The 27,184-nt window shown below is 37.7% G+C and overlaps 1 protein-coding gene across 1 annotated transcript in view; it reads left to right on the top strand.

Annotated features, from left to right (window-relative positions):
- Positions 1–27,184, top strand: part of USH2A (usherin) — a 935,662-nt gene that overhangs the window by 675,796 nt on the left and 232,682 nt on the right. Inside the window, exons 48-49 of the mRNA XM_005690572.2 lie at positions 17,006–17,204; positions 20,337–20,505. Coding sequence (XP_005690629.2) covers positions 17,006–17,204; positions 20,337–20,505 — 368 coding nt within the window. The remainder of the gene's footprint in view (positions 1–17,005; positions 17,205–20,336; positions 20,506–27,184) is intronic.

Below are 27,184 nucleotides of genomic sequence, written 5' to 3'. Positions count from 1 at the left end.
CCAAAGCAGTCTTGAGAAAGAAGAATGGAGCTGGAGGAATCAACCTTTCTGATTTCAGATTATACTACAAAATGCAAATCATCAAGACAGTATGATGCTTGCATAAAAACAGAAATATAGACCAATGGAACAAGATAGAAAGCCCAGAAATAAACTCAGGCACCTATGGGTACCTTATTTTTTACAAAGAAGGCAAGAATATGCAATGGGACAAAGAAGCCTCTTCAACAACTGGACAGCTGCATATAAAAGAATGAAATTAGAACACTTCCTAACACCCTACACAAAGATAAACTCAAAATGGATTAAAGACCTAAATGTAAGACCAGAAACTATGAAACTCTTAGAGAAAAACATAGGCAGAACACTTGATGACATAAATCAAAGCAAGATCCTCTATGACCCACCTTCTAGAGTAATGGAAATACAAACAAAAGTAAATAGGTGGGAACTGATTAAAGTTAAAAGCTTTTGCACAGCAAGGGAAACTATAAGCAAGGTGAAAAGACAAGCCTCAGAATGAGAGAAAATAATAGCAAATGAAACAACTGACAAAGGATTTATTTCCAAAATATACAAGCAGCTCATACAACTCAATACCAGAAAAACAAACAACCCAATCAAAAAGTGGGGAAAGGACCTAAACAGACATTTCTCCAAGGAAGATATACAGATGGCTAACAACACGTTAAAAGATCGTGTTTTTCACATCGCCCATTATTAGCGAAATGCAAATCAAAATTACAATGAGGTATCTCCTCACACCAATCAGAATTGCCATCATCAAAAAGTCTACAAACAATAGACTGGAAAGGGTGTGGAGAAAGGGGAATGCTCTTGCACTGTTGGTGGGAATGTAAATTGATATAGCCACTATGGAAGATTGTATGGAGAGTCCTTAAAATGGGAATAAAACCACCATATGACACAGCAATTCCACTCCTAGGCATACACTCTGAGGAAACAAAAATTTTAAAAGACACATGTATCCCATTGTTCACTGCAGCACTATTTACAATAGCTAAAACATGGAAGCAACCTAAATGTCCATTGACAGATAAAAGGATAAAGAAGTAGTGGTACATATACATAATGGAATATTACTCTGCCACAAAAAGGAATGCATTTGAGTCCATTCTAATGAGGTGGATGAACCTAGAACCTATTATACAGAGTGATGAAAGTCAGAAAGAGAAAGACAAATATTGTATTCTAATGTATTTATACGGAATCTAGGAAAATGGTGCTGAAGAATTTATTTACAGGGCAGCAATAGAGAAACAGACATAGAGAATAGACTTATGGACATGGGAAGAGGGGAGGAGAGGGTAAGATGTATGGAAAGGATAAGATGGAAACTTACATTACCATGTGTAAAATAGATAGCCAATGGAAATTTGCTCTATGGCTTAGGAAACTCAAGCAGGGGCCCTATATCAACCTAGAGGGGTGAGATGGGGAGGGAGAAGGGAGAGAGCTTCAAAAGGGAGAGGATATATGTACATCTATGGCTGATTCATGTTGAGGTTTGACAGAAAACAGCAAAATTCTGTAAAGCAATTATCCTTCAATGAAAATAAATAAATAAATAAAAAAGCTTCCAGGAAGAAAAGACAGATCGTGTACATACAGCACTAGGAATTTGGATGACATTATCAGACTATAAACAGCAAGATTCATTGCTAGGAAAACAATGAAATGATGCCTTAAATTCTGAATTAAAAAACAAAAAGAACTTTCATCTTATTATTCAATACTTCATCAATATCAATTACATATTGGGTCAGAAGAAAGACAACTTAAGGCATGTGAAGAGAAAAAATAGAGATTTTATTGAAAACTGACAAGAATATAATGAGAACTACCTAGTTTTAACAATGAATTAAGCTTCCAAAAATGTTCTGGGTTTTCTAAATTTGTTTATTTTTTAGTTATTCTCTAAATTTTTTAAATTTGTTTTTAATTTATGTACAGCAGAAGACATTCTTTTTTGCTTCCCATTTCTATAAGTTTTGAGAAATATATCGAGTTCTGTGAACAACGCTACAATTAACATATAGCACTGTTCCATTATGTCAAAATATTTCTTCACACTAGTCCCTTTATAGTCAATCCCTCCTCCACCCGCCCCCATAGTGAGGAAGCACTGTTCCATTTCCCTGTTTCATGTTGTCATATAATTGGAGTCCTACAGTATGTAGCCATTTAAGCCTGACTTCTTTCACTCTACATAATGCATTTAAGATTCATCCATATTATCATAAATATCAATAGTTTGTTGATTTTTGATACTAAATTTTTGATACTAATATGAATATACCACAGTTTGTGTATCATTTGGGTAGTTTCCAGTTCTTGGTGACTATGAATAAAGTCACTGTAAACATTTATGTACAGATTTGTATGTGAACGTAGATTCTCATTTCACCAGGGTAAATGATGAGTGGGACTGCTGAATCATATAATAAGTTTATATTTTGCTTACTTTATAAGAAACTGCCACACTGATTTCCAAAGTGACTGGATATTGAATTTGGTTAAATACATTTACTTCATATTAATTTGTTAATGTGTTTAATTACATTGATTGACTTTCAAATAATTAAGGCTACATTATCTGAATAAAGCCCACTTAGTTGTGATGTATTTTCCTTTTTATATATTCCTGGATTCGATTTGCTATTGTCTTGTTGAGGATTATGGTTACCTTTATAAATTATATTGAACTATTTTTATTTCTTGTAATGTCTTTGCCTGCTTTTGGTAAATGGCAATTCTGGTCCCCCAAAATAAGCTGGAAAATGTTTTCCTTTTCTATTTTCTGAAAGAGATTTTGTGAAATGGTATTTATTTCTTAAACGTTGGTAGAATTTACCAATGAAATTCACCTTTTGCTAGAGTTCTTGTTGAGTGGTATTTTACTCAGAATTCAATTTCCTCAACAATGTATGATGATTCAAGCTATCTGTTTCTTCTTGTGTGAAATTTGTTACTTTGTGTTTGCAAAGAACTGGTTAATTTCATTGAATTTTTCCAATTTATGGACAGAAAGTTGCAATGTTTGTAGAATCTGCATTGATTTGCACCGTTTCATTTCGGATAATGGTAAATGTCTCTCAATCAGTCTAGAGTTTTATCCATTTTGTGAATCTTTTCAGAGAATCATCTTTTGGTTTTATTGGTTTTCTCTATTGCTTTATGTTTTCTAATTCATTAATTTCTGCTCTTTATTGATTTATTTCTTCTTGCTCTGGGTTTATCTTACCCTTCTTTTTTTAGTTGCTTAAAGAAGAAAACATGCGTTGTTGATTTGAGACCTTTCTTCTTTTTGACTAAAACTATTTAAAGTTAAGAATTTTCCTTTGAGCTATGCTTCAGGTGATTCTCATGAAGTTTCAAATGTTGCATTTTATTTCGTTTAATGTTTCAAGATAGTTTTTTATTTCCTTAATACTTCTGCTTTGACTCATGAATTATTTAGAAGTGGTTTGCTTAATTCCCAGATAATTTTTAGTTTTTTCAGACATATTTAAGGTGTGAGTTTCTAAAGCCATTCTGTTATGGTCTGAAACATGGTTTTATTTTATTGCCTATAATGAGATCTATCATGGTGAATATGCCATGTCTGCTTGAGGAGAATGTGTATTCTGCTGTTGTCAGAACATTTTATAAATATCAATTAGGTCAAGTTGAGTGATAGCGATGTTCAGGTCATCTGTACACATAATGATTTCCTGCCTGGCTGTTCTATCAGTTATTGTGAACGGAATGTTGAAATCTCCAAATATAACTATGGGCTTATTTATAATAGTTCTTTTTTTCTTTTTTTGAACTCTCAGTTTTTGCCTCATGTATTTTGATGCTTTACTATTAGGTTCATGCACACTTAGGATTGTTATGTCTTAGTAAATTGACACTTCTATTGTTGTGTATTACTCCTTTTCCTTCCTGATAACTTTTTTATCATCAGGTATATTTTGTCTGATAATAATATAGCCACTCCAACTTTCTTTGGATTAGTGTAACTCTGAGTGATTTTGGAGTATTTCCTGCATATTTAAATATCAGGTTGTCATCATGTGTAGAAGGTTGGAGGTTTTGTTTCTGTTGGCAGGTGACCAACTTGGTTAGCTTCAGACTGAAATTTTTGTCTTGGCTTATGTGGTCAGTGGCTCTAATAAGTTCATTTTTCAGAAGTTTCTCCATGCTGCTTTATGTCTGTCCCATTCACGCACCTCTCAGTGGCTTGTCTGGTGTTTGGTTAGGGGATTATGTAACGGTTCAGATCTCAGAGTCTTTGCTCTGTACTCATGCTTCCCTTTGCTTATGAGGCAGCCATGTATGTGCACCTTGGAATTATGACTTGTGTTGATTTATGCATAGAATTAATAGACTGCTTAGCTTTCTCTTCTTTGAGAGTTCCTCTGTGTTTTCCATATCCCTTGGACTTCCTTTTCCAGATCTTTGACTAGAGAGACATGGTTTCTCTTGGAATTTTAGCCTCCCAAGGTAGCTCACAGTTTACATCAATGGAATTGTTTGAGGGGCAAAGAGATTAGAGAGATATATTGAAAAAAAAAAAAAAAAAGGTAGGAATTTTTGTGCCATACATTCTTTGGGCCACAAGGGGCACTTTTCCTGGTTTCCCTGGCCAGAAAGCTAGATTTTTCTTAGGATTTTTTATTCTCATTTGGCCACGACTGCCGCCATTCAGCTTCTTATCTGGAATCATTCTCAGTGCAGGAAAAAAGAGGAAGCAAAATGAAACAGGAAAATTCATCACAGCTTCTGGCTTGCTAGGCCTTTTTATATTCTGGTCAGAAAGATTAGGTTGCTCTCAAACCTAGACAGCATATTAAAAAGCAAAAACATCACTTTGCCAACAAAGGTCCATATAGTCAAAGGTACGGTTTTTCCAGTAGTCATGTATGGATGTGAGAGTCGGACCATAAAGAAAGCTGAATACCAAAGAATTGATGCCTTCAAATGGTGGTACTGGAGAAGACTCTTGAGAGTCCCTTGGACTGCAAGGAGATCAAACCAGTCAATCCTGAAGGAAATCAACCCTGAATATTCACTGGAAAGACTGATGCTGAAGCTCCAATACTTTGCGCTATTGATGTGAAGAGCTGCCTCATTTGAAAAGACCCTGATGCTGGGAAAGATTAAAGGCAGGAGGAGAAGGAGACAACAGAGGTATGAGGTGGTTGGATGGCATCATCGACTCAGTGAACATGAGTTTGAACAAATTCTGGCAGATAGTGAATGGCAGGGAAGCCTGGTGTGCTGCAGTCCATGGGGTTGCAAAAATCAAACACAACTGAGCGACTGAACAACAACATAGGTTTTGCTTGCCCAGTGCATGTTTCCACGCTGGGGCTGCTCCTCAGCTGAAGATGGGGACAATAAAAGGAAAAACAATGGGAAACTCATCCTATAATGTTTGCTCTTCAAATATTAGCTTCTTTCCTGATTTGCCAGTATTGTTAACTTTTCAAAGTCCTTAAGTGGTTGCTTTTTGTAATTTGAGCTGACTTTTTAGCAATACTCAACAGGCATATGTGTGTGTGTGTGTGTGTGTGTGTGTGTGTGTGTGTGTGTGTGTGTGTGTATGCTCAGTCATGTCCAACTCTTTGTGACCCCATGGATTGTAGCCCACCAGGATCCTCTGTCCATGGGATTATCCAGGCAATAATACTGGAGCAGGTTGCCATTTACTCCTGTAAGGGCTCTTTCCCACCCAGGAATCACACCCACATCTCCTGCATTGGCAGGTGGATTCTTTACCACTGAGCCACGAGGGAGAGAGGCTCTAAAGGACTTTTCCATATTGACCAGCACAGAAATTACCCCTCCCCCATATTTTTCTTTATTCCAATACCTTTGACAACTTTATTTCCTTTTTTTCCCCTTTTTTAGGGTAAAAGATCTAGCAAAAAAAAAAGCTGATTTAAATCATTTATAACTGAATATTGGCATGTACAGTCTTTCCTTTCCTAAAATGATCTATCATAGCACAGCAACATTTTCCGAAGGCAAAACTCTAATGAGCATATATAGGCTGCCAAGCCATTAATCAAAATTACACCAACACCAAAGCAGTTAGCCTCCTGTGTGCATGTTATTATTTGTGTAATTTCATTATACTTCTGGCAACGTGTACATGTTAGTTGTTTCTATTTTGGTTTAAGAAACTCTCTTATATTAGCAACATGAAAAATCAAGTGTGAAATCCTTCCAGACAAATGTCAGTCGACAAAGTTTGCTTCTATAGCACTCAAAATATTTTGGTTTCTAATAACACACATATTTCTTAGATTATCTTTGATAAAATGTCATAGCAAAATTTTAACTTTGGTATGTTTTAATAACATATACAGATAGCTTACAGCCTGTTTGATGATAAGCATGGAGCACATCATCCTTGTCTCTGGCCTTGACCTATTCCTTGCTTTTGACTACAACATCTTCTGCACAGGCACTTACGTATGGTTTTCCCAATTATATATAATCCAGAAATGCCCTTGCACACAAATGTAGAAAGATCAGATGAACCCTTCTAGTTTTATAAGCTACTCCTCTGGAAACAAACTCTGTTTCTACATCACATTTTCCGTACTTGTCATATTATCATCAGCTGCTTCTACATACCCGAAGAGTGCTAACGACTGATCGATAGCCCGGACATGTCTGGCCATGGCCTACACGTGCCCTGGGTAGTTCATTTATTTGCCTCAGTGGATTTGCTAGAGTGGAATTTAATCAATAGCTAATTCATTAATTCTGGTTCTCAAGAATGTAGAGACTGCGCTGGATGAAGATCACTGTCTGGTGCTGGCTTTGATTGAAATATGACAGACACTGCAACTGACAGCTTCCCTGGGTACTGGGTTGCCTCTGAAGTTCATTATTTATTCTCTATAAGTGGATAAGTGAAGAAAAGAGGCATAAACCAGGAAAAAGTTTTTATTACATGACTGCTAGTATTCCAAAATGCATAATTTCCAGGCATGAGGCTCAAGGGAAAGCAGAGAGAGAGAGAGAGAGAGAAACAACACAGATCATGTCTCTCATTGCCTTTAGTGGGAACCATGGCAGTTTTTATGGTTCCAGATCAGTTTGGGGCTGTATTATTGATGAGAAGTCAGAGGCATAATGTCTTTTTAGTACTCGCAAATAATTGTTTAAAATTTTGCTTCAAGCTCCTGAGTAATATAAATGAAATTTTCGCCCATCAGCTTCTGAGAAGTCTTCATGATAATAGCACAGATTCTATGTCTCTAAATGACACTTAAACCACTATCATCATTTAGAACTCCCCCTGTCTGAAAATTTCAGAATATATAACTGAGGGTTGAGGATGGCGTGAATGGTCATAGTTGGTTGAAAAAGAACTTTCTCTTTTTTGCCTCACTAAATCTGAGGTGAAACTTTGAGGCGTCTATATTTTTATACTATGACACTGGCTATCAGGAAATCTCTTCTATGATTGTTTTCCCTCTCTGACTTTTTCAGTGACTCATAGCTTGAATACTGAAGTGATTTTACAATTAAACATTTTTAAGTCATGCTTTATGTTATGTTTTTAAATGAGTATGCTGGGCTGTAGATGTAGAATTTCAGATCACCTCTTCACCCATATTCTAAACTTTACTTCTTGCCAGTATGGACAAGTTGAGACAGCTTCTTTTTAATTTAGTTTTTATTGTATATTGGAGTGTGGTTGATTTACAATGTTGTGTTATTTTCAGGTGTACAGCAAAGTGATTCAGTTATACATGTACATATATACACTCTTTTTCAGATTCCTTTCCCATATAGATTATTACAGAATATTGAGTAGAGTTCCCCATGCTATAGGGAAGTTCCCTGTGCTATAGGTTCTGAAATTAAAAGATGCTTACTCCTTGGAAGAAAAGTTATGACCAACCTAGCTAGCATATTCAAAAGCAGGGACATTACTTTGCCGACTAAGATCCGTCTAGTTAAGGCTATGGTTTTTCCTGTGGTCATGTATGGATGTGAGAGTTGGACTGTGAAGAAGGCTGAGCGCCGAAGAATTGATGCTTTTGAAGTGTGGTGTTGGAGAAGACTCTTGAGAGTCCCTTGGACTGCAAAGAGATCCAACCAGTCCATTCTGAAGGAGATTGACCCTGGGATTTCTTTGGAGGGAATGATGCTAAAGCTGAAACTCCAGTACTTTGGCCACCTCATGAGAAGAGTTGACTCATTGGAAAAGACTCTGATGCTGGGAGGGATTGGGGGCAGGAGGAGAAAGGGATGACAGAGGATGAAATGGCTGGATGGCATCACGGATTCGATGGACATGAGTCTGAGTGAACTCCGGGAGATGGTGATGAACAGGGACGCCTGGCGTGCTGCGATTCATGGGGTCCCAAAGAGTCGGACACGACTGAGCGACTGAACTGAACTGAACTGAACTGAGGTTACATGTTATATGTATAGTAGTGTGTGTATGTTAATCCCAATATCCTAATTATTCTTCACCCCTCACCTTTCCCCTTGGTAACCATAAATTTGTTTTAAAGTCTGTGGATCTGTTTGTATTTTGTTAATAAGTTTGTGTGTATTATATTTTTTAGATTCCACATACAAGTGATATCATCCAATGTTTGTCTTTCTCTGTCTTCACTTAGTATAATCGTCTCTAGGTTCAATCATGTTGCTGTAAATGGCATTATTTCATTCTTGTTATTATTGAATAATATTCCATTATATTAATATGTGTATGTACCACATCTTTATTCATTCTTATGTCAATGAACATGTATGTTGCTTCCATGTCTTGGCTATTATAAATAGGGCTACAGTGAGTCTTTAGGTGCATGTATCCTTTTGGACCATGTTTTTCTCCAGATATATGCATGTGTTGTGCTTAGTCGCTCAGTTGTGTCCCACTCTTTGTGACTCCATGGACTGTAGCCCTCCAAGATCCTCTGTCCATGGGGATTCTCCAGGCAAGAATCCCGGGATGGGTTGCCATGCCTTCCTGCAGGGGATCTGCCTAACCCAGGAATCGAACCCAGGTCTCCAACATTGCAGGTGGATTCTTTATCATCTGAGCCCCCAGCGAAGCCCCCAGATATATGCCTAGGAATGAGAGTGAAGAGTTGTATGGTAGCTCTATTTTTAGTTTTTGAAAGAACCTCTATACTGTTCCAACAGTGTAGAAGTTTTCCCTTTTCTCTACACTCTCTCCAGCAGTTTTTGTTTGTAGAATTTTTGATGATGGCTGTTCCGACCGGTCGGAGAAGGCAATGGCACCCCACTCCAGTACTCTTGCCTGGAAAATCCCATGGACGAAGGAGCCTGGTAGGCTGCAGTCCATGGGGTCACTAAGAGTCAGGCACGACTGAGCCACTTTACTTTCACTTTTCACTTTAATGCATTGGAGAAGGAAATGGCAACCCACTCAGTGTTCTTGCCTGGAGAATCCCAGGGACGGGGGAGCCTGGTGGGCTGCCATCTATGGGGTCACGACTGAAGCGACTTAGCAGCAGCAGCAGCAGTTCTGACCGGTATGAGGTGGTACCTCACTGTATTTTTGATTCACATTTCTCTAATAATAAGTTATTCAGTCGTGTCCAACTCCTTTTGACCACATGGAATAGTATGTAGAATTCTCCAGGCCAGAACACTGGAGTGGGTGGCTCTTCCCTTCTCCAGGGAATCTTCCCAATCCAGGGATAGAACCCAGGTCTCCTGCATTGCAGGCAGATTATTTGCCAGCTGAGCCATAAGGGAAGACCAGTAATTAGCAATATTGAACATCTTTTCATGTGACTCTTGGCCCATTTGTATATCTTCTTTGGAGAAATATCTATTTAGATTTTCTGCCCATTTTTTGATTGGGCCTGGAATTTTCTGTTTCAGTCTAAAGGATATAAGAACACCTCTCAAAAGGCATCACTTGGAGTGTATCTAGGACTGTTGTATACATTCAATCAATAGTCTTACAATCATAATGGCTTTCAGTAAATATTATTTTTCTGATGGCCAATGAATTCTGATCATCAAACTCATTGATTGATCAGAAGACCTTACAGAATATTGAGCTTATTCTTAAGACTCTGCCACTACTATTTCCATTTTCTTACTTCCTTCTCTTTCCCAAACTTCTAACTTCTCTACTTTTTGCAGCTCCAAGAGAAGCAGTTCAGTCACTGAGATTTTGAAAGGCCTTGTATGCATCTCCACAAAATCCAGCCTTCCTCCCAATTTACTCTACTCATTGGTTTCTTTCATCGGTTTCATTCCAAATCCATTCATTGATTGTGGATGTCTTCAACAGAAAGACTCTCTCCTACTCAAATAGTTCACTCTCACAGATTGCATCATACTGATGTCTCAAAGATCTCTAGCCTCATTTTCTCCCTAAACACTAGTCCCATGTATTCAGTTTTGTATCAGCGTTCCGTAGTGATAGCCATCCATCACTCCCATAACCTCAAGCCTCAGAAGTTTATTTTCAGCTAACTCATCTTTTCCAACATCCAGTTCTGCAGAGGCACCGCTACCTTGCATATGATCACAGACATCTAGCTTTGACTCTTTTAATCCCCCTCAATATCAATTTTAGTCTGTCTTCTTTTGGAGCATCTTCTCCTATCTGTCCCTCTTCTTCATCAAACCCTAGTTCATTCTTTTATCACTCAAGTTGATGTACCTATCTTAATTCACTGAGATACAAGAAGGAAAGGTTTTACTTTTGCCTATTCCTTGCTACCTAAACATAGTCTTTCGGATGTCCTTTTCCTAACTCTTAAAAAACCTCTCAGAAACGTCTTATGGCTTTCACATTGTTTTTAGTTATGAGCCTCACTTTAGTAGTTAAGATTCATGATCAAGTATTCAAAGTTCATTCCATCTCCAGCAAAATATTAAGTTCACATATGATTCAAAAACCCTGCCATTTCACAGGCTCAGACCTGATCCCAGCTTGCCCTTTCTCTCCTGCTCTTTCTTACCTATTTCCTTCCATCCAGCTGTGCCTCTGTCCAGCATTATTACTTTACTGCCACTGCTGGGTAGCCCCCCAAGCCCTCTGTGTGGCAGGCAGCACTTTCTTGGACAATTCTCTGTTTTCCTTGAGAGGGCTTTTGAGAATCTCCACAAAGTCAAGTTCCCTGATATGAATGTTGTCTTCTGCAACGAGTCTGTGGTGGCGGCAGAGCAGAACATCCCAAATACTCTCCTTGCTGGAGTTCCTTCACACCAAAAGCCTGCCACGATGGGTGGTATATGCAAAGGGGGCTCACACCTCACCATTTTGCAAGATGTCCATTGGCTCATGGGAAACTCATTTGTTTGTGCCATGCTAAAGACTGATGGTATGCCAATCCTGTCTTGCCTATCATTACAGCTGCTCTGGACAATATCTGGTCATTACAATTCTCTAGCTGAAAAACAATCACCTATTCTTTGGTCATACAGGATGCCAATCCCTATGTCAAGTTGTCCCTTAAGTTTCTTTCTATATTCCCCTCCAGGGACAGTAGCAAATTTGGCTTAGATATTTCTGTTTCTCAGGAGGTACCAACCAGGAGAAGCAAGTGTTTCCAGTTTTTCTGAGTGATGTATTTAGAATGTCTTCCCCAGCCTAGAGTGTGTTTAGGGGTGGGCTGGGGATGGATTTTAACATCAATCTTCACTAAATAAATCACTCCTCTCTTACTCTGTGGCTCAAAAATTTCCAGTGATTTTCCAATGCACTCAAAAAAATGAATCCGGAGTTATTTCTATATTCTACAAATCCCTGCATGATCTGCACTTCCCTGTCCCACCCTCCCAACACCCACCTGACTCATTTTCCATCATTCTCTTGCTCACTCCAGTTCTTTCCCACTAGATTCTTTGATTGTCCTGCAACAAGTCAAGTGCATGGTTGTCTCAACGCCTCTCCACCTCCTGCTCTCTCTGCCTAGAAACTCCTGTTCACATGCTTTCTCCTTTCTCCCTGCACAGAAGAGCCAGGCCTTCTCAGACCACCAGTTTGACATATTATATACTTACGTATATGTTTACTCTTTCCTCTTTTCCCAGCAAGATGTAAGTTGTATGAAAAAAGGAACTTTGTCTTATTTATTCATAATTATATTATTAGAACAATGCCTTACCTAAATGAGATACTTAATAAATATTCATTAAATTTCCTTCTTTCAAAAACTCTCCAAGATTTCTATTTACTGGTTTGGGTTTTGCGGAATGTTAATGGATAGCTTTATCCTCAGAACTCAGCAGAATCTTTCTGATCCCTTTTAGAAACAAGATATTTATCAGTCCTTAAAGGGAGAAACTCATCTGTCATCCTCAGCTTGGGGCTAAATTGAAGTTCCTAAACAAGAGAAAGATCCATTAAACATTTCTTCACATTTAAATTCCTGATGTAGCTCACTGATATTTCTCCCTACCCCTCTTCTCTTCCACTCTCATCTGCCAGGTTATCAGTTCTAAAAGGGCTTTTTATTCTGCTAGTGACATCCTGTACAATCACCTTTTTTCACCATCGAATTCCTCAACATAGTATTTGAGGGGCTTCATAAACTTTCTTCTTAAATTCTGATTGACCTTCCGTTATTGCTGGATGTTGATCATTCACTCATAAGTTGGTCCCATTACTCTTCTATATATGGCTAGGCTTTTTCCTCCCTCTTATTTTTGCTTATGTGTGTCTTCCTGCTCAGAATTCTTCCTTCCTCCTGTTCCAATTCAAGTCCACATCTATTTCTCCCATGAAACCTTCATTGTTAGTCTAGGCACAGTGATCTTTGTTTGGTGTCTCTGTAATACTTCAAGGATATATATACCATCAATCCTAAAGGAAATCAACCATGAATAGTCAGTGGAAGGACTGATGCTAAAATACTAATATTTTGGCCACCTGATGCAAAGAGTAAACTCACTGGAAAAGACTCTGACACTGAGAAAGATTGAGGGCAGGAGGAGAAAAGGGTGACAGAAGATGAGATGATTGGATGACATCGCCGATTCAATGGACATGAGTTTGAGCAAACTCAGGGAGATAGTGAAGGACAAGAGAAGCCTGACGTGTTATAGTTCATAGGGTCACAATGAGTCAGACTTGACTCAGTGACTGGACGACAACGTAATACTCTTAGCCTGAACTACATGCTTAAACACTTGACTTTACACTGCTGTAAAGTGTAATGTGGCCTGTTTCTGGTATGCATGTTTTATATCCCCTAATACTTAAGGACACAGAGTTCTACCTTTTGATATTTTACTTACTACCAGTTATGCTAAGGCTTCCCTGGTGGTTCAGATGGTAAAGAGTTTATCTGCAGTGCAAGAGACCCATGTTCTATCCCTGGGTTGGGAAGATCTCCTGGAGAAGGAAATAGCAACCCATTTCAGTATTCTTGCCTGGAAAATCCCATGGAGGGAGGAGCCTCTTAGGTTACAGTCCATGGGGTCACAAAGAGTCGGACACGACTGAGCATCTTCATTTCTTCTCAGTTATGCTAAGGCTTCCCAGGTGGCGCTAGTGGTAAAGAACCCACCTGCCAATGCAGGAGACATAGGAGATGTGGGTTTTATCCCTGGGTCAGGAAGATCCCCTGGAGAAGAATATGGCCACCCACTCCAGGCTTAATGCCTGGAGAATCCCATGGACAGAGGAGCCTGGTAGACTATAGTCTGTAGGGTCACAGAGAGTCAGACATGACTGAAGTGACTTAGCACATAGTACATAGTTAGGCTAAACATTCTAGTGGAGAAGTAAACAGTCAATAGCGTGATTTGAGAGCAGATAAATAATATTGTCATCATATTACATTTATTTAGTCTTAAAAGTCCCCTGATCATTTTTGATAACCACAATCTGGAATAGTATTTGAAGAAGCTGAGTATACTGACAATAATGACCTAGTTGAGTAGGCATTTTTAAAAGGCCTTTGTAAACAAGTTCAAGGAATCTGGAGCTATTTATGACAATTTATAGATAAATTAAGGCTTCCCTGGTGGCTCAGAGGATAAAGCGTCTGCCTGCAATTCGGGAGACCTGGGTTTAATCCCTGGGTCAGGAAGATCCTCTGGAGAAGGAAATGGCAACCCACTCCAGTACTCTTGCCTGAAAAATTCCATGGACAGAGAAGCCTGGTAAGTCCATGGGGTTGCAAAGAATCAGATACAACTGAGCGACTTCACTTTCTTTTCTTTCTTTCTATAGATAAATTGTTTGTAAAAGACAAACTTCAGATTATCTCCCCAATATTTCACATTAATTCATATGGTTTAAGAATGTTCCTTCTATTTTACTCTCCAACATCAAAGCAACAGAGCCCTTAATCCAGTTAATGTGTGTATTTCTCAGAGATATCTTTCATTTCAAAGCAAAAGATTTTTTCAGTGTCGCTGACATGTGCTCTAATGAGAGGTGGGCAGGTGCTAAGCCCCCTATTTTTCTTTGATCATGTGTATTAGTGTACCTAACTCAGATCCTCAACATCAAAACTTTTCATGCTAGCGATAAAAATACAGGTGGTCTCCCTTCCTGGTTATGCTGTGCAAAATAGAGAAGGTACACTGACTAGAAATGGTATTTTCTAGACTTTGCTAGTTTACCAGCTTTTGTAGATAAGTCAGACCCTTGAATGTCACTTAAAGGTAGTCTTTTCTGTAGCTGGTTATGCAATGAATACAGAAGAGGTATCTGAAAAAACATGGAATTAATTTTGAGAGTTGTATAAAGACCTTAGAATAATAATGATGGATATACAAGTCACCTATGAAACTGTTCTCTCATAGGTGACATTAATTTCTTATCTACAGAGTCTTATTAGTGAATGTGTTATGTTTGTACCTCCAAGAAAACGAAATAATTTTCTTTTTTTTTTTCTTTTTCAGCAGTCTATTAAAATGTCAAGGTTTATCTTGACTGCTGCTTTTTAATGTAAATGTTTGGGCCTAATTGAATTCCTAACATGTAATGTCACCTAGACTTCTGATAGAGTTCAGTAATTTGGCCTATAAAGACACACTTTTTCTTAAAATGGAAAGTATAACAAAAATATTATTTGACACAATGTCAGAATGATAGTCAACATAAGTTATTGTGATAATATTTTCATATTGCTTGAATATAAGGACTAAGCTCACATGTGCTTGTTATTCTTCAAAGTAGTTATTGAAATGTTTCATAGGTAAAGCTAACCTATAACTATGTATGAATGGTTGTTTGGTTGAAGATTCTAGAATTATAAAAATCAATCTTGAATGTCAGGTTTCCATTCCTGTTTTTGAAAACAATAAGAACAAAAGTAATTATTTTATGTTTGCCTGATGTTCTGCAGATAGTAGCCTTTCTTTACCCTGCTAAATTGCAAGAATATGCCTTATCAAAATCTCTGGGGCTTTATTAAAATCTTTACTTTCTGTTTATAGATCTTCTTAAAATACTAAAGATAGTACAGGTATGTCATCTAGGCTGAATCATTCTGACAAGTAGATGTAAGTGCTAAAATAAAGTTCTGTACATTAATCTGAGAGTAAATAATTTTATTCCAGATTGATTCTTCTTTGAAAACTTGATGCTCTGATCTCATTCAGAATGGCAGATGAAATACTAATAGATCATTGAAAAGGCAGTTTGGGTATGATGTTATGCCTCCATTGTTTACCAAACCACCAAAAAAAGGATGCTTATATGTTTAGAATAAATTGTGGCTCAATTTTTAAAACTCAAACATCTTCAAGAATATAGTGATATGAAGAAGTTTGTTATGGGAATTTCCAATTTCTGAATTTCTGACCACAAAGCATATCTGATCATGGTATATAAAGAACTGTTGGAAAATTAAATCTGTTTTTGTGAGTCAAAAATTAAGATAACGTATATTTAGAGGGAGCATATCAATTATATCAGTTGATAAAATGTATAAATAGTATGTGTTGATAAATAAATTTATTGAAAAGTATTATCAATTGTTAACTTATCAGCTGATAAAAAGATTTTATCAATTTGATCATGCACTTTGTCTATGTGACAAACTAACCAACAGTAGAGGCTCCAGTAAGTAGTTCTAAAGGTAGATTGTTGTTGGCATTGGGTCAGTTATACCACATACCTCAGGGGCATCTTTGTGCTTTGCATGGCCTTTCTCAAATGATTTCAAGATAATTGAAGTGACTGCTGAAATTTCAGACATCATATTTAGCAGAAAGAAAGAAAAGGGGAAAAGGCCACAGCCCCATCAAGGAAGATAAAAATTTCCAAGGGACCTTAATTAGACCCTTAACATCTTCTGGTTGCATCTCTGAGCAGCAGAGGGTCACATGGCTAGTCCTGGCTGAGAGAAGGAAGGCAAAGGAGTAGAAATTGTGAGTAGGGTTTAGGTCTGCTGCATATTCTAATTTCCATGCTATTTACTTTGAATGCCTGCTAAGTCGTTTCAGTCCTGTCCAACTCTTTGCAACCCTATGGACTATAGTTTGCCAGGCTCCTCTGTTCATAGGATTCTCCAGACAAGAATACTGGACTGGATTTCCATGCCCTCCTCCAGGGGATCTTCCCCACTTAGGGATCTAACCTGTGTCTCTTACATCTCCTGCAGTGGCAGGCGGGTTCTTTACCACTACTGCCACTTGGGAAGCCCATCGTATTTACTTCATCACATTATTTGTGTCTTATTTTTACTTATCAACCAAACTTTTCTGTTGATTTTACTGACTAGCCACAATGATACATTCTTTTTGCCTCTGAAATTTAAAGTGGGAGACCACTGAACTCTTGCCATGGTGTTATTCTCCCAAGACCGTAAATGATTTGCTTGGTTCTCAAAACATAGCCTATGGTGGTAGCATATGAGTGTATATATTCTTTTGCTTCAGCTTCTTCATTAGGAAGTTGTTGATGAAATAGACCTTTTGACCAAACTGGAAGACTAATTGAAAAGTAGATCAGGCTGATAGCAGCAAAGTCAAATGTTGTCATTTTCAGAATTATTGATTATTCTGTCCATTGCAGATCCCTTCAAATTGAATGGATGTCTCCAGGGAGGCCAAGTGGCATCATTCTTGGATATGACCTCTTACGGAAAACATGGCGTCCGTGCTCTAAAACTAAGAAGTTAATGAAGGACCCCACTGGTGGTCTTTGCAAGGCAGTGGAGTGTCAAAAACATGCACTTCTTTGTGGAACCAGGTGCTACTCCCCTGAGGCTAAGGTAAGTCTTTTCAAACGAGTCAGTAAAATATGTTTTTCCCACTAAATTCTCTGGGCTGAAATCACTTGCTTCTTAAACCATGGTTTATCATGTTCAGTATTTCCACTAGTCTAACAAGAGGACACGTGGGAAAGAAAGGATGCCTATAAAAATCTCATCTTCCTCATGAGCATTTTAGCCTTCTCATTTTTCATCATCTTCATAGAAAAAAAAGAGCTTATTGAAATGATAAGGAACCTCCCAAATTTGTGCTTGATTGAATGAGTTGAATATTCTTTACAACAAATTCATTCAGCTACAAGTGGCTGTTTTACATGACACTGATGAGTAACTGTGAGCTGGACCTTTCATGGTTTGTCTGAAATATTTTTAAACTATCGCCATTTGCAGATTAATGTTCATATTAGTTTCAGTTTAAGAATCAGTTCAATAATACAGCTAGACAGAGGAGTTTATAAATGGTTTTTATTGACAAATGATGCAGAAAATCCTTAGTTTGAAGATAGGATTTCACATAATGAAATAACATTCCTATTTGTCAACAACATCACACAAGCAATGACTAAAGCTACTACTAAATTCAAAAGATTCACTGCAAAAGGACTCAGTAATTAAGAAAGTGAAGTAATATGAAGCAATACTCCATATTGAAGTAATATGGATCAAAATGCTTATTATTATTGCTGACTCTGGCTAAGCAGTTTTTATCTAAGAAATGTTATAAAACTAGTAGTTACTAACTATACTTTTTTTTTTTTTTACATTTAGGCTCCAGAATTGTCATTAAGCCCAAGTTCTATATCATTTTAAGCCATTAAATGTGTGCCATCTGGTGAATATACTTTCATAAAATGAAATGAAATTTAGGATTTCTGAGAGAAAAACATGCTAGAATAAATTTTCCTATGAAAAATGTTCTCCAAGAGAAAGAAAACTTTGATTCATTAAATAAAGTTATACTTTTGTTTTAAGGATTAAGGGCACATGCAGGTTTTGTCAGTGAAAGCGAATAAAGGAAGTCAATCACAATCTCAAGAGAAAAAAATTTGTTCGTAAATTTCTGTCTGTGGTTAACAATCAATATGTATTTCCTGGGTGAGAGGTTGAAGGGATGTAGAAAATGGACTTCTTGTGAGTCTAAGAGCCTTTTGGCTAAATATATATCAGAATCATCTGTAATAGTTATACAAGCTTCCCCATTTGATTACAGCCATGGATTTCAAACCCCAGTGAGTATCATACCTGGAGGTCCCATCCCCAGAGTAATTTGCATTTCTAACAGGTTTCCAGGTGAGACCTCCTTCATCTGGTCCAGGGACCTCACTTTGAGAATCACTAGTTTACAGAATTACTTCTGGAAAACCTAGAGCAAGGAACAGGCTACCTATTTCAATATTAGCTACACCTTACCAGCTCAAGTTACTAAAATTGTTTTCTCAGCCAATGAACTTTAAGATTAAATTAGAAGATTAAGAAGTACTCCATTCGGGGGCAAACATCTCAAAAGAAATCATTTCTTGAAAATGTTCCCTTTGGGGCCCCCTCGATGATCAAAACCAGAGTGTATTAGAAGAAAGGCATAAGTTTTATGTGACTGAAGGAGCCTGAGAATGGCATTGACAGTGAACATATGCAAGGAAATCAGATGCGATGACCCATCAGTAAATAAATGCTTGAATATTTAAAAGAATGGTAAGTCCTAGAGACTCTGAAGGAAAAGACTGGCGGATGTGCTTTGGTATCCAAGAACTCTGTATGTGAATGGAACTTTAATAGATGCTTTAAGATTATACAACGCACGGCACAATTTTAGGTTACTGTCATAAAACAAGAAGAATGTGTGTATTGTTTTACCCTGCAAGCGAAAATGACCACCATTCCTAAATCCCAAATAAACACAGAGAGTTTTCCCTTAGTTCTTTAAAATGGAGCGTAATTTGAAATTTTACTTGTCACTCAGAATGTGGCATTAAAGAAAGGAGTCACGCGATTTGTCCTTGGAATCAGACTGATTTTGAATCATCTTTGCTGATAACTAAACAACAAAACCAACTTATTCCAGTCGGTTTACCAGGGCTACCTGAGGAACCAAAGAAAGAGATTTCTGCCCAGTTTCTTTGCTCTTCGGTTACTTCTGAGAAATGAATGAAGTACTAAGCTTGCCTTCAGACTTAGTTATTCCATACTCTGCTCCCTTGGGATAGAGCATGAATCAAGTGTTGGTGCAGACTGCAGCAGCAATGAGCAAAGAGGAAAACGAGAAGCACCTCTTAAACAGTGGTTGATTTTTGCTGCCATAGGAAGCATCTATCTAATTAATGTAACTTATGCCAAGGACAGGTTCTGAGGCTACATCTCAGCACTGTTCAGTATCTCGTTTGCTCTAGATACAGAGTGTCATTCTCTCAGACCTCAAGTGAGCATGCAAAGTAATTATCTGATTGTTCGAGCACATAATTTCTTCCACAGCTCCTGGAGAAAACACATTGTTAAAAGGGCTTTTCAAAATTAATTTCCATATAAATTTCCTTTTATGTAGATACATGTAGATACATATACATACATATATGTATACACATTATATATACATGCATACATAAATACACATTATACATATATACATACATTTTATATATATATATAAATGTTGGACACTGTTGAGGTTGCCTTGTCTGAAGATTGGGTTCACCAATAAGTGATCATATAAATTAGTATAAGGGAAATGCAAGGTTTAAAAGAAAAAGACCAATAAGAGACAGGTTTTCATAGATGTGGTGCTGTTTAACAATCATTAAAATAAAAACATATATACAGAAGAAATTGTTCATTTGCAACTCAAAATCATCTTCACATTGGAAGCACTGACATTCCAAAAATAATTCATACTTATAGCATATTATAATAGAGCACAAAGCATGGTCGAAGGCTAAAAGAAGCTACATTGTATTGAATTGCAATGATAAAATTTGAATGATTTTCAGAATATATATCTTTTAAACCTTTGAATTTTTATCAGAAATATGCTACATTTGATCTAAGGTCAAGGCCTTATTAGATAATAACAGTATCATATAAGATATGGTGGTATAATACTCTTAATAACTTCTTTTACACCTGATTCTCAAATTTCAGGTTTGTTGCAATGGAGCTCTCTATGACCCTCAGCCTGGACATGCCTGTTGTGAAGAGAAGTACATAGCATTTGTTTCAAACTTGACTGGAGTTTGTTGTGGTGGCCGCATACGAGAGACACAACCAAATCATCAGTGTTGCTCAGGGTATTATGTTAGAATTCTACCAGGTGAGGATCATTTCCAAGTGTACTCAGTAATATTGGGAACTAGAAAAAGCAAACACATGACTTATGTCAGTGAATTGTTTTAAGCACCTCCCCACCAAAAAAAAATACATAGCTAACAACAGTCACTAACATGTAGCCAATGTTTGGTTTTAGATATCATTTCTTGTTTCAGCTTTCTTTAAATACAAGCAAGACAAAGCACAAACCAAAGAGGAAATGCAAGGGACTTGTTATATGTACTACATAAAGAAATATATCTGGAGAGCTGGATAACTGCCTTTTTTGTGACTTTATTCACATGGCTAAGCACTGAAGAATTGATGCTTTTGAACTGTGGTGTTGGAGAAGACTCTTGAGAGTCCCTTGGACTGCAAGGAGATCCAACCAGTCATTCTGAAGATCAGCCCTGGGATTTCTTTGGAAGGAATGATGCTAAAGCTGAAGCTCCAGTACTTTGGCCACCTCATGCGAAGAGTTGACTCATTGGAAAAGACCCTGATGCTGGGAGGGATTGGAGGCAGGAGGAGAAGGGGACGACAGAGGATGAGATGGCTGGATGGCATCACTGATGGACGTGAGTTTGAATGAACTCCAGGAGATGGTGATGGACAGGGAGGCCTGGCATGCTGCGATTCATGGGGTTGCAAAGAGTTGGACACGACTGAGTGACTGAGCTGAACTGAACTGAGTACTTCATCATAAACTCTGAATTTCTTGGTGTATCACTCCATGAACCTGGTCTCCATTTTCTCCATTTCTATTCTGAACAGTGCATGCGTTGTTCCTTATTGTTGCTGTTCAGTTGCTCAGTCAGGTCTGACTCTTTGTGACCCCATGGACAGCACCTTGCCAGGCTTCCCTGTCCTTCACCATCTCTCGGAGCTTGCTCAAACTCATGTCCATTGAGTCAGTGATGCCATCAACCCATCTTGTCCTCTGTTATCCCCTTCTCCTCCTGCCTTCAATCTTTCCCAGCATCAGAGTCTTTTCCAATGAGTTGGCACTTTGCATCACGTGGCCAAAGTGCTGGAGTTTCAGCTTTAGAATCAGTCCTTCTAATGAATATTCAGGATTGATTTCCTTTAGAATTGACTGATTTGATCTCCTTGCAGCCCAAGTTACTCTCAAGTGTCTTCTCCAACACCACAGTCCAAAAGCATCAATTCAGTGCTCAGCCTTCTTTATGGTCCAGCTCTCACATCCATACATGACTACTGGAAAAACCACAGCTTTGACTACATGGCCCTTTGTCAGCAAAGTAATGTCTATGCTTTTTAATATGCTATCTAGGTTGGTTATAGCTTTTCTTCCAAGGAGCAAGTGTCTTCTTATTTCAATGGCTGCAGTCACCATCTGCAGTGATTTTGGAGCCCAAGAAAATAAAGTCTTTCACTGTTTCCATTGTTTCTCACTTCTATTTGCCATGGAGTGATGGGACCAGATGCCATGATCTTTATTTTTTGAATGTTGAGTTAAGCCAGTTTTTTCACTGTCCTCTTTCACTTTTATCAAGAGGCTGTTTAGTTCCTCTTTGCTTTTTGCCATAAGGGTAGTGTCATCTGGATATCTAAGGTTATTGATATTTCTCCTTACAACCTTGATTCCAGCTTGTGATTCATCCAGCCTGGTACTTTACATGATGTTCTCTGCATAGAAGTTAAATAAGCAGTGTGACAATATACAGCCTTGATATACTCCTTTCCTAATTTTGAACCAGTCTGTTATTTCATGTCTGGTTCTAACTGTTGCTTCTTGACCTGCATACAGGTGTCTCAGGAGGCAGGTAAGGTTATCTGGTATTCCCATCTCTTTAAGACTTTTCCACAGTTTGTTGTGATCCACACAGTCAAAGGATTTAATGCAGTCAATGAAGCAGAAGTAGAGGTTTTCTGAAATTCTCTTGCTTTTTCTATGATCCCACATATGCTGCCAATTTGATTTCTGGTTCCTCTGCCTTTTCAAATCCAACTTGAACATCTGAAAGTTCTTGGGTCATGTAATGTTAAAGCCTAACTTGGAGAATTTTTAGCATTGCTTTGCTTGCATGTGAGATGAGTGCAATTGTGTGGTAGTCTGAACATTCTTTGGCATTGCCTTTCTTTTGGATTGGAATGGCATTGTTCTTAGGTGGATGTTTATCACAAATTCCATTTATCTGAGTCTAGCCCATAGTACCCCTCGTTACTCTACACCTGGCAGAGCAAGGTGGGATTAGTAAAGAGTAGCAATCAGCAATTTTTCCCTCCTCACCTTCTTTTCCTTCTATCTTATCAGCTGACTGAATAAGCCATTTTGCAAATTCAACTACACAAAACAGTGTCCAATGACTATAACTGAAAATAAAGACAACAGTTGGCATTTATAAAACATTTATGAAACAACAAGCATCTGGCAAGCTCTGTATTCAAGATTTTAGTTATGATACCGTATATATTTTTCACAACTGTAGGACACTGTTATTTTATTTAAAGTTTCCAAACATAGAAAGAGGTTCAAAAAGAATCAATAACATGACCAGATTCACATAGATTAATTAATTTTGAAAACCTACCTTTATTAATGTACTATTATTTATGATTCTTCCACAAAGATGCTTTTATAATTCTTTGTAGAAGTATTATTTTTTTCTAGTTATTATGCAAAAAATACTTTAATAATTAAGCAACTCTTAATCAACTGGATTTTCCAAGTAAGAAAACACAATGGTGATGTCCAGGGGATCCATGAGGCCTGATCCTGCCTTTGCGTATGTCAGGCCTCCTTCCTCATGACCTTTGCCATGGGCGGGATTCCTCACGCTGGCTCCCGACAACCAAGGATTAAAGTCTTAACTTTGTTATACTATAAGTCATAGTGTTAGGCAACCAATCAGACACTGTCAAATGCTTTACTCTCTCAAAATAATTTGCACTTTGGGAATTTTTGACTATATTTCACATCTTTACTCCTTTGCAAAAAAAAAAATTGCCTTGAAAATTACAACCACAGATGTGAGATGAAAATTTTCTGCTGTCCCATCCTTCCCATTCTTCAGAACAATAGGTCATATTAGGCTTTTCTCTAATTGCATTTTCATCTCCAAGTCACATTAAAATTTTTAATAAGCTATGATTTGCAAAGAACTGTCCCAACTCTGAAAAATATCCACTTTGCCTAAAATTGATAAAAATCACTTGGTTACATTTGTCAAAGCTATGAACACCTAGGAGATATGCCTATCATCTTTCTCAATCCTGACACAAAGTGTCAGATCTTGAACTAAGAAAACAATCTACTTTTATTCTATTTCCAAATAAAATTCAACTTTTTTTCCCCAAAGAAAGTCCAAAAATGAAATAAGTCCTGGAAGCTCAAAGCTCATTTATTGATATTATGCAAGCCTTTCTATTGAGCATTGGCCACATTTAGATCTTTTAAGTGGTTAATTTTTCAGAGGATTAGGATGCCTACCTTGATATCAGAGGGAAAAAATGCAATCTTATGGGATAATCAAAGAGAATATTTTGCTCCAATCACTAATATCAATGTACCTAATTGAAGATATTATATTGTGATCTCAGTCTTCAGCCAGTGGTCTTTATTACCTGGCTTAACACTGTTTACATCATGAAAGAAAAACATGTTGATCCCAAACCATCTTATTGTTTGGTGGTTTTAGTCACTAGGTTGTATCTGGCTCTTTGCAATCCTGTGGACGTCCATGGGATTTCCCAGGCAAGAATATTGGAGTGGGTTGCCATTTCCTTCTCCAGAGGATCTTCCCCACCCAGGGGTCAAACCCACATCTCCTGCGTTGCAGGCAGATTCTTTACTGCTGAGCCACCAGGGAAGCCCATTTCAATGTAATTAAAATTCACTCAGTAGTCTGCCAGTTCAAGCCTGAGACAGATCTAGGCATTTTGATATTTCTAGACAAGTCTGAAATATTGGTGGATAATATTTACCTCATTTTGGTGAATAATGTTGACTTCATTTTTTTCTCACGACTTTCCTCCATAGAACCCCATAACAAAGAGCAGCAGAGAAAAGAATGCACTTTCCACTCCCCTTTTTTATAAATATGCTAATGACCTCAAGCTAAATGTTAATGTGGGTCATTCTTTGATAAGAATAACAATTAACTGTTAAGACTGCATGGTAGCTTTTAAAGAGAAAACATTTTCAAGCCGGTTGTGAAATAGATTCATTTTGAGAGGTTAATGAGAAGGTGACTGATCCTTGTATCTTATGTCTAATAGCCCTTTTTTGAGGGGAAAAAAATCAGTTTTACTTCTCATTGATATAATCCACACCTCTTTTTATGAAGCTTTTTCTTCGCTTAGTAACTGAATAACATTCTGAGGGATTCAGGGAAATATGACTGAAATATCCAATTGATATTTGTTGTACTCAAAAGTGGATTTCTTTTTAAAGGATTAGTTTTCCCCAATATAAGTATATATACACTGTTCTTCTAAGCCCACCATTGTCCTAAGTGATGTTTAATTAACCGATGGTGCCCCTGGACCATGTGACACATTACGGTAAAGAAAGTCTGCCAAAAAGGGACACCGCACATTCTCTAGCTGTAAAGATTTAAGAAATGGGAACCACACTGCAGATCAGAGGAGAAAGCTCTCACCTAGAAAAACATAACAAATACAGTAACCTCACTGTTTGCAGTAAATCCTTTCTCCTTTTCCTCAGGTACTTCATATAAGTAGAATCATATAATATTGGTCCTTTTGTGACTGGCTTATTTCATATAATATTTTCAAGGTTCATCCATGTTGTAGCACATGTCAGAATGTCCTTCCTATTTCAGGTTGAATAATATTCCATTGTATGTATTTATAACATTTGGTTTATCTGTTCATCTGAGGATGGACATTTGAGCTGTTTCCATGTCTTGACTGTTGTGAATAAGGCTGTCATAAACATTGCTATACAACTATCTATTCAAGTCTTTGCTTCCAGTTTTTTGGCTATATACCCCAAACTGGAATTCCTATATTATATGGTAACTCTATGTTTAATTTTTTGAGGAACTGCTATAGTGTTTTCCACAGCAGCTGCACCATTTTGCATTCTCAACAGCAATGCACAGGGTTCCAATTTCCTCATTTTCTTGCTAACACTTGTTGTTTTCTGTTTTTGTTTTGTTTTTATAGTAACTATAACTGGGTGTGAAATAGTATCTCATTGTGATTTTGATACACATTTCCCCAACAACTCATAATATTGAATTTATTTGTGCTTATTGGTCATGTGTGTGTGTGTGTGTGTGTATATATATATCTTCTTTAGAGAAATGTCTACATGTATCCTTTGCGTGTGTGTGTTCTTAACTGCTCAGTTGTGTCTGACTCTTTGCAACCCCATGGACAGAGGAGCCCGCCAGGCTCCTCTGTCCATGGGGATTCTCCAGGTAAGAATACTGGAATAGGTGGGTTGCCATGCCCTCCTCCAAGGGATCTTCCCAACCCAGGGATTGAACCAAGGTCTCTCACATTGCAGGCAGATTCTTTACCATCTGAGACACCATGGAAGCCTCTATGTATCCTTTGCCCATATTTTAATTGGATCGTGTTTTTGCTGTTGAGTTGTAGTTCTTTATGTATTCTGCATATTGGTACCTTATTAAATATATGATTTACAGTTACTTTCTCCTATGGGTCATAGTTTTAATCAGTTGGTAGAAGGAATGATGCTAAAGCTGAAACTCCAGTACTTTGGCCACCTCATGCGAAGAGTTGACTCATTGGAAAAGACTCTGATGCTGGGAGGGATTGAGGGCAGGAGGAGAAGGGGACGACAGAGGATGAGATGGCTGGATGGCATCACCAACTCGATGGACATGAGTCTGAGTGAACTTTGGAAGTTGGTGATGGACAGGGAGGCCTGGCGTGCTGCAGTTCAAGCTGTCGCAAAGAGTCAGACACGACTGAGCAACTGAATTGAACTGAACTGAAAAATGCTCAGCACTTCCTAAATCTTGTTATGTTTTTTATTCCTCTTTCTAAGAGTTGATTTCTTTTGGTGGTCTGCATAAGCACCTGAAATTGCACTCATGAAGGTGTTTTCAGGTTATCTTCTTCAAAAATTTTGTTTAAAATTGAGAGCTAGATGATGTGAGAATTTGTGAGGATTTATAGCAGTTTTTCTGTTGAATAGTTTTTAAGGGGGACAAAACCTCTTATGTGATTTAAAAAAAATAGTTGAAAGAAAAGCTTACTACTCAATAACCAGATTAAATATAACTATACTATCATGCTCTTAATATAGCTGTCAGTTCTGTTCAGTAGCTCAGTTGTGTCCGACTCTTTGCAACCCTATGAACCACAGCACACCAGACCTCCCTATCCATCACCAACTCCCGGAGGTTACCCAAACCCATGTCCACTGAGTCGGTGATGTACAGACATATAATTATCAAGCTATCAAATTATCTTTACATTTTAGTTTTCACCAGAATGAATCTTAGTTTTCACCAGTGTGAATCCTTAGTCCATTCATTTTTGCAGAAAACACACTGACAGAAATAGCATACCTAGTTGTGCCAGCAGGTTGATTTTTCCCTGAAGCTGCAACTTGATTTTTTTTTTTAGTAAGATGGGAGTTTGCCTTACTTTCTTTGTTGGTTCTGGAGTTTCCTGAAGACTCACCTACAATGGTGTAAGACTGAACTTGTATTCAAATT

Source organism: Capra hircus, chromosome 16, assembly GCF_001704415.2.
Source record: "Capra hircus breed San Clemente chromosome 16, ASM170441v1, whole genome shotgun sequence".
Lineage (NCBI taxonomy): Eukaryota > Metazoa > Chordata > Mammalia > Artiodactyla > Bovidae > Capra > Capra hircus.
The sequence above is the reverse complement of the archived record's forward strand: the minus strand, read 5'-3'. Positions and strand labels throughout refer to the sequence as shown.